The 8,752-nt window shown below is 50.2% G+C and overlaps 1 protein-coding gene across 1 annotated transcript in view; it reads right to left on the bottom strand.

The window, feature by feature from the left end:
- Nucleotides 1–782: 782 nt before the first annotated feature.
- LOC120056785 (MAP/microtubule affinity-regulating kinase 4-like) overlaps nucleotides 783–8,752 on the bottom strand; it is a 70,117-nt gene continuing 62,147 nt past the window's right edge. The window contains exons 17-18 of the mRNA XM_039004991.1: nucleotides 1,386–1,430; nucleotides 783–1,213 (exon numbers count right to left, since the gene is read on the bottom strand). Of these exons, the coding sequence (XP_038860919.1) occupies nucleotides 783–1,213; nucleotides 1,386–1,430 (476 nt within the window). The remainder of the gene's footprint in view (nucleotides 1,214–1,385; nucleotides 1,431–8,752) is intronic.

The raw sequence follows: 8,752 nt of genomic DNA, 5'->3' as shown, positions 1-8,752 counted from the left end.
GCTTATTACGGTGTGGGTTGTACAATACTACAAAACTGAAACCTATATCCGTCCAGTTTATATTTGTCATGTGCAATAAGACTTACTGAGAAAGATTCATGGTGTGTCCGAGAAAACATCCCCATCTGCTACTTTATTCAGTTGATGATATTGTAAGTGGAAAATGGATGTGAATGTTACCATTGGCTGGTTCAAAGTGTCTGTCAACTCCTCTGTCATTGCCAATAATTCAATCCCACCCATACCATGCACACAATGAAAAACAGAGCAACTTTTCAGGCCACTTGTCAAATCATTGAGTTAACTGTCTCCCTATTTGTGCATGTTGTCCACTGGCGACAAGTCCTTGGATAATCACTTAATCCATATTAATGTTCAAATGGGAGAAGAATGACCAAAAACACATACAGTGACACGCAGAAGACAATCAAAGACAATCAAAGACGGCGAGACACAAGAAATGTTTTCGATAGTGTCGGTTCGGAGGTGGTGATGGTTAAAAACCACAATGATACCAATCATAAAAGTAATAGTCATTATGGCTAGAGTTAACAATAAAAAATATGAAGCTGGATTTCTCTCTGGTTTGGATCCAGTGGATGAAGTTGGGGGGAGGGGATGCTTGAGTCTGTGTGGCGTGGGGGGTTTGGGTGGTGAGGTTGAGACTGGTGTGGAGAGGGGTAGGTCTTTAGCCACGTAAGAGACAGGAGGAAATGTATTTATCTCCAGCCCCAAGTCCCTTTATCTATTTCTCTTTCCATCCTTCTCAACCCCCATTATATTCAGAGTTCGAGGTCCTTCGAGATTTGCGTGGCGATGTCCCGGAAAGCAAGTGGTGACCCCCAGAGTCGCGTGTACCGCACCCCGTTGGAAGACTCATTGTTGGCGGCGCTGCCCCCTGTGGAGAGGTGGCACACCTCGGCCTCAAAGGCCACTTGACCACTGGCCGCCCCGTGGGTGCAGGAGAGCAGAAAGGGGCCGGCATGGTGGACCTGGCAGCCGCAACCCCGTGCCGCCTCCCGCAGAGCCAGCACCACCTCCGCCGGGTCCCGCCGCCCCCCAGGTCCCCTCAGATCCCAGCCACGTCCGACTGCCCGGGGCTCGGACGCTTTTTGATGCCCAGGTAAATGGCGACTGGAGGCCAGAAAGGGACAGAAAAGTAGGAGAAAGGACAGAGGTGTGGAAGAGTGGAGGAAAAAGGAGGAGAGAACAGCTGTTAGAGGGAAAGGGGTAGTAAATGTGGGTAAGAAGAAAAACTTGTGACGGGTTGTTGAATCTAAACTTGAATGTCCAGTTAAGGTGTGTAAGTTTACTGTCTGAAACATGAGTTCTAGATGGGTTGACGAAGGGCTGCCGGATATACTGACCTTGTGACATATACTGACCTTGTGACCGCAGATCGGCAGATTCCCTCAGGTTCATTTGTGACCCTGCGTAGAGAACAAACACACACACACACGCGCACACGCACACACACACACACACACACACACACACACACACACACACACACACACACACACACACACACACACACACACACACACACAAACACACACACAGTTGAAGGGGGAATCGGAGAGGTGATTTATGGGAGATGCAGTTCCATGTCCACCAAGTACACAGTCATCATCCATCCACAATACAGTGAAGCCATTCAAAAAGAAAGGAAAATAAATCAGAGTGAGGACAAGCAAACAACAACAGCAACAAAATCCTCCAGGTGTTCATGGGTTGCATGTTGCCTCACAATATTATTATGAAAGTTCTATTGACTCCTGAGTCATTTTACTCAATGCATTGTCAATTGGCGTTGATGAAGATTTAGTCGAAAGTGCGTTATAGTGGCTTGGAAATACGATGTCATTTCTAAAGGAGACACATAATGAGTAGGAAACCCTTTTGTCATCATTGTGATGTCGTCAGATTAACTTTAGATGCAGTATAACCACAGATAGAACAAGGAGCCATATGTTTCACCAGATGTATGAATCTGAACCTTCCGGTTTGAAGTTCCACTCCCCACCAAATATGGTGAGAAGGAAGCACCAGTGGCCGGCAGTGGAAGAACATGGAGCCAGATGGAATTGGGCCGACATGCACATTTTCTCAGCGATTAAACATTTAATCTGAATACAGTTTGCTTTTCACAAAACAATATTCTGTTACGAACAGAGTTGACTAAGTCTTGTAGACTTTACCCTTTGCCAAAGTTGTAAAATTTGTTGTTGTTTAGAAGGAGGGCAATGGCGAATTGAGTTACTGCACACACGCAGTTCACAGAGTAGGCATTTCCTAACGGAAATATGCAAACACATGCTAGAACGCGGCATAAGGATCTTGCTAGCTCGTGCTTGGCTCTGCCCACTATGCTTAATTTGCTCCCATTGGAAACGACAGGTTGTGGTGTATCTTGGTTTAGTTATAAAAAATATTTGGTAAAATGTTAGTGAGCCCGTCACGACTTCTGCCGAAGTCGATGCCTCTCCTTGTTCGGGTGGTGCTTGGCGGTCGACGTCACCGGTTTTCTAGCCATCATTGATCCATTTTTAATTTTCCATCGGTTTTGTCTCGTCTTCCTACACACCTGGTTTCAATCCCATTCATTACCTGTTGTGTATTTAACCCTCTGTTTCCCATCATGTCTTTGTCAGAGATTGTTTTATGTTCAGTGTCGTGTTTTTTGTATTTGGTGCGCGACGGGTCCTTGTACCCAATTTGTTTCATTTGTATTTATGGTTTTGGAGTTATGTTTTGTTTTATTAAATTACTCAATTTTACCAAGTTTAATTCTCCTGCGCCTGACTTCCCTGCCACCTATACACACGAATTGTGACAGAATCTCTGACCAACAATGAAGTCAGCAGGAGAAGGTACCCCGGCCATGGAGGTGGAGGAGCACGTCATGGAACATACAGAGATGATTTACAAACTGAGCGCTGCCATGGATCGCGTTGTCCAGAATATGGACCCCTGGGAGACACAGGGAGTTTTCCCAGCGCCTCCACCAGCACAACCGGGGTCTCCCCTGAACGCCCCTGTCCCACCTGAACCTAGCAGGATCCAGCTATCCATGCCATAGGGATACGACGGAAATGCTGCCGGCTGCCAGGGGTTCCTCCTCCAACTAAGCCTGTACCTGGCCACGGTCCACCCAGCTCCATCGGACCGTGAGAAGAGTTTCACCCTCGTCTCGTGCCTCACCGGGAGAGCCCTGGAGTGGGCCAGCGCTGTGTGTGGAGGGGGAGATGCAGCGTTGAACAATTTTGAGGAGTTCATCCGCTGTTTCCGGACAGTATTCGCCACCCACCTGAGGGCAGAGCGGCGGGTGAGCGCCTCTACCATGTAAGGCAGGAGACGAGGAGCGCCCAGGTGTTTGCACTGGAGTTTAGGACCCTGGCTGCCGGAGCTGGATGGAGCAACCGGGCCTTGGTTGACCATTACTACTGTAGTCTACGTGAGGACGTCCGTCGGGAGCTGGCTTGCAGAGACACCACCCTCATTTTCGACCAGCTGGTGGACCTGTCCATCCGGCTGGACAACCTGCTGGCTACCCGCGGACGTCCAGATTGGGGTTTGGTTGTTCCATCCTCCCGCACACCCTCTCCGATACCTACGGAGCTGGGAGGTGCGGTGCACAGGGAGAACGGAGGGGGATCCCGCTCGTGCACCATATGTGGCCACAGAGGTCACACTGCTGGTCGGTGCCGGGTTGGGTTCCTCTGGGTATCGAGGTGGCAGGCAGGGCACTCTGGCGTCACCCCAGGTGAGTAGGCACCATTCTCACCCAGAGCCCTCTGTTGCACATATGTTTGTCTCTGTTACCTTTCCTGAATTTTCCCCGCGTTCCTAGCATATTCAGGCGCGGCTAGGAATTTCATTAACAAAGGATTAGCTCATAGTTTAGGGATCCCCATTGTTCCTGTGAATATGCCTTTCCCCGTTCATGCTTTAGATAGTCGACCATTAGGGTCAGGATTTATCAGGGAGGCCACCGCTCCTTTGAGTATGGTAACGCAGGGGGGTCACAAGGAAAATATTAGTCCAGACCAGGAAAGTCCAGACCAGGTCTCCACCGTGCACATTCCCCCAGAATATGCCGATTTGGCTCTCGCCTTCTGTAAAAAGAAGGCGACTCAATTACCACCCCATCGACGGGGGGATTGTGCGATAGATCTCCTGGTAGACACTGCACTTCCCAGGAGTCACGTGTATCCCCTGTCGCAAGTGGAGACGGTGGCTATGGAGACATATGTCTCTGAATCCCTGCGTCAGGGGTACATTCAGCCCTCCACTTCACTCGTCTCCTCGAGTTTCTTTTTTGTGAAGAAGAAGGATGGAGGTTTACGCCCGTGCATTGATTATCGAGGTCTCAATAAAATCACAGTGATGTATAGTTACCCGCTACCTCTTATCGCTACGGCGATTGAGTCAATGCACGGGACGCGCTTCTTCACTAAACTGGATCTCAGGAGTGCGTACAATCTGGTGCGTATTAAGAAGGGAGACGAGTGGAAGACGGCATTTAGTACCACCTCAGGGCATTATGAGTACCTAGTCATGCTGTATGGGTTGATGAATGCTCCATCAGTTTTCCAATCATTTGTGGACGAGATTTTCAGAGACCTGCACGGGCAGGGTGTAGTGGTGTATATCAACGACATTCTGATATACTCCGCTACACGCGCCGAGCATGTGTCCCTGGTGCGCAAAGTGCTTGGTCGCCTGTTGGAACATGACCTGTACGTCAAGGCTGAGAAATGCTTGTTCTTCCAACAGTCCGTCTCCTTCCTAGGGCATCGGATTTCCACGTCAGGGGTGGAGATGGAGAGTGATCGCATTGCAGCCGTGCATAATTGGCCGACTCCCACCACGGTAAAGGAGGTGCAGCGATTCTTAGGGTTTGCCAACTACTACCGGAGATTTATCCGGGGTTTTGGTCAGGTTGCTGCTCCCATTACCTCACTGCTAAAGGGGGGCCCGGTGCGCTTGCAGTGGTCAGCTGAGGCGAACAGGGCTTTTAGGCACCTGAAGGCTCTGTTTACCTCGGTTCCTGTATTGGCTCATCCCTCTTTGCCGTTCATAGTGGAGGTGGACGCATCCGAAGCTGGGATAGGAGCAGTGCTCTCTCAGCTCTCGGGTACGCCACTGAAGCTCCGCCCCTGTGCTTTCTTTTCGAAGAAGCTCAGCCCGGCGGAGCAAAACTATTATGTGGGGGACCGGGAGCTGTTGGCTGTCGTCAAGGCTTTGAAGGCATGGAGACATTGGCTTGAGGGGGCTAAACACCCTATTCTCATCTGGACTGACCATCGCAATCTGGAGTACATCCGGGAAGCGAGGAGACTGAATCCTCGTCAGGCAGGGTGGGCCATGTTTTTCACCCGTTTTGTGTTTACCCTCTCTTATAGACCAGGCTCCCAGAACGTGAAGGCAGACGCACTGTCCCGGCTGTATGAGACATAGGAGCGGTCCATGGATCCCACTCCCATACTCCCAGCCTCTTGTTTGGTGGCGCCGGTAGTGTGGGAGCTGGACGCGGACATTGAGCAGGCGTCACGTGCAGAGCCCTCTCCCCCTCAGTGTCCAGCTGGGCATCTGTACGTTCCGTCTGCTGTTCGTGACCGACTGATCTATTGGGCCCACACGTCACCCTCCTCTGGTCATCCTGGGATAGGTTGGACGGTGCGCTGTCTTGATGGGAGGTACTGGTGGCCCACTTTAGCTAAGGGCGTGAGGATTTATGTTTCCTCCTGCTCAGTGTGCGCCCAGAGCAAGGCTGCTAGACACCTGCCCAGAGGTGAGTTACAACCCTCACGTTCCACAACGACCGTGGTCACACCTGTCGGTGGATTTCTTAACTGATCTTCCACCTTCACAGGGTAACACCACGATCCTGGTCGTTGTGGATCGTTTTTCTAAGTCCTGTCGTCTCCTCCCTTTGCACGGTCTCCCTACGGCCTTACAAACTGCGGAGGCTCTGTTTACACACTGCCTGAGGATATAGTGTCTGATCGGGGTCCCCAGTTCACGTCAAGGGTCTGGAAGGCGTTCATGGAACGTCTGGGGGTCTCGGTCAGTCTTACCTCAGGTTTTCACCCCGAGAGTAATGGGCAGGTGGAGAGAGTTAACCAGGATGTGGGTAGGTTTCTGAGGTCTTATTGCCAGGACCGGCCGGAGGAGTGGGCGAAATTCGTGCCCTGGGCAGAGATGGCCCAAAACTCACTCACCTTTCTCCCTTTCAATGTGTATTAGGGTATCAGCCGGTTCTGGCTCCATGGCATCAGAGTCAGACCGAAGCTCCTGCGGAGGAAACCTGGGAGGCCTCCCACGTTCACCTCCAGCGCTCCATACTGCGCCAGAAAGTTGGCGCAGACCGTCACCGCAGTGAGGCCCCGGTGTTCGCACCAGGGGACAGGGTCTGGCTCTCGACCCGAAACCTGCCCCTCCGCCTGCCCTGCCGGAAGCTGGGTCTGCGGTTTGTGGGGCCGCTTAAAGTCCTGAGGAGAGTGAACGAGGTATGTTATAGGTTACAGCTACCCACTAATTACCGTATTAACCCCTCGTTCCGTGTGTCTCTCCTCAGGCCGGTGGTGGCTGGCCCCCTCCAGGAGACTGAAGTGCGGGATGTTCCTCCGCCCCCTCTGGACATCGAGGGGGTCCCGGCGTACTCCGTTCGATCCATTTTGGATTCGAGACGTCGGGCGAGGGGCCTTCAGTACCTCGTGTACTCGGAGGGGTACGGTCTGGAGGAGAGAATCTGGGTTCCGGTGGAGGACGTGTTAGATCCTTCCATGCTGCGAGAATTCCACCGTTTCCATCCGGATCGCCCTGCGCCTCGCCCTCCGGGTCGTCCCCAAGGCCGATGTCGACGCGCGGCTGGAGCCGCGCATCAGGGAGGGGGGTACTGTCACGACTTCTGCCGAAGTCGATGCCTCTCCTTGTTCGGGTGGTGCTCGGCGGTCGACGTCACCGGTCTTCTAGCCATCATTGATCCATTTTTCATTTTCCATTGGTTTTGTCTCGTCTTCCTACACACCTGGTTTCAATCCCATTAATTACCTGTTGTGTATTTAACCCTCTGTTTCCCATCATGTCTTTGTCAGAGATTGTTTTATGTTCAGTGTCGTGTTGTTTGTATTTGGTGCGCGACGGGTTCTCCTACCCAATTTGTTTCATTTGTATTTATGGTTTTGGAGTTATGTTTTGTTTAATTCTCCTGCGCCTGACTTCCCTGCCACCTATACACACGAATTGTGACAGAGCCTCCGTTCAGATGGCGTGACACGACTGGGTGACGTAAGTGCAACCCATGAATACGGGTCAGAGTATGGAGTGATATTACTGCAATATTACCCCGTATCAGAGGCCCTGACTCGCACAACAGAGTCAACTAATAAGGCTGTATCAATATAAAAAATAAAAAAACAACCCCATGTTTCTCATATTGTGTTTGTTCAGTGGAAACAGTGAATCTGTACTGATATGATTGTACTCCACGTCTTTTAGGGTGCGGTGGGAGAATCCACAGCAGTGTAAATGTTGGTGCATTCTGTGACACCAACTGTACGTCACTATCAATTCCACCACACAACAAAGACAGTCCGCATGTCCAGGAATCAACTGTCATTCAAAATAAAACAAGGTAGATGGAGTCACAGGAAGACCTTATGCACTAGGATGGTGCCCCTGGAACAAATCATTATTTTAACGCAAGCCCTTACGTATAATAAAAGGATAAATAACACTTTCATAACATATCATAGGTGTCAGTTTATGACAACTAAGACCATGTTTACTGTTTATCAGCCAATTGTCTAGCAAAACTGCCATAGCTAATTCATTGTTTGTGTCATGTTAAGTCATTGTTATGACAGTGTTATGTATCCCAGGCATGCCAAAGGAATGAACCAAAAAGCAGTGTGCGAGACCTATGGAATAAAGACAAGTAGGTAGACATACAGGCCTACAGATAGACAGACAAACAGGCATGCATACAGACAGACAGAGACAGACACACAGGCCTACAGATAGACAGACATACAGGCATGCATACAGACAGACAGAGACAGACACACAGGCCTACAGATAGACAGACATACAGGCATGCATACAGACAGACAGAGACAGACATACAGGCATACAGATAGACAGACAAACAGGCATGCATACAGACACACAGAGACAGACACACAGTCATACAGATAGACAGACAAACAGGCATGCATACAGACACACAGAGACAGACAAACAGGCCTACAGATAGACAGACAAACAGGCATGCATACAGACACACCGAGACAGACACACAGGCCTACAGATAGACAGACAAACAGGCATGCATACAGACAGACAGAGACAGACACACAGTCATACAGATAGACAGACAAACAGGCATGCATACAGACAGACAGAGACAGACATACAGGCCTACAGATAGACAGACAGACAAACAGGCATGCATACAGACACACAGAGACAGACACACAGTCATACAGATAGACAGACAAACAGGCATGCATACAGACACACAGAGACAGACACACAGGCCTACAGATAGACAGACAAACAGGCATGCATACAGACACACAGAGACAGACACACAGGCCTACAGATAGACAGACAAACAGGCATGCATACAGACACACAGAGACAGACACACAGGCCTACAGATAGACAGACAAACAGGCATGCATACAGACACACAGAGACAGACACACACGCCTACAGATAGACAGACAAACAGGCATGTATA

The sequence above is a fragment of the Salvelinus namaycush genome, chromosome 12, assembly GCF_016432855.1.
Source record: "Salvelinus namaycush isolate Seneca chromosome 12, SaNama_1.0, whole genome shotgun sequence".
Classification (NCBI taxonomy): Eukaryota; Metazoa; Chordata; class Actinopteri; order Salmoniformes; family Salmonidae; genus Salvelinus; species Salvelinus namaycush.
This window is presented reverse-complemented; position numbering and strand designations above follow the sequence as displayed.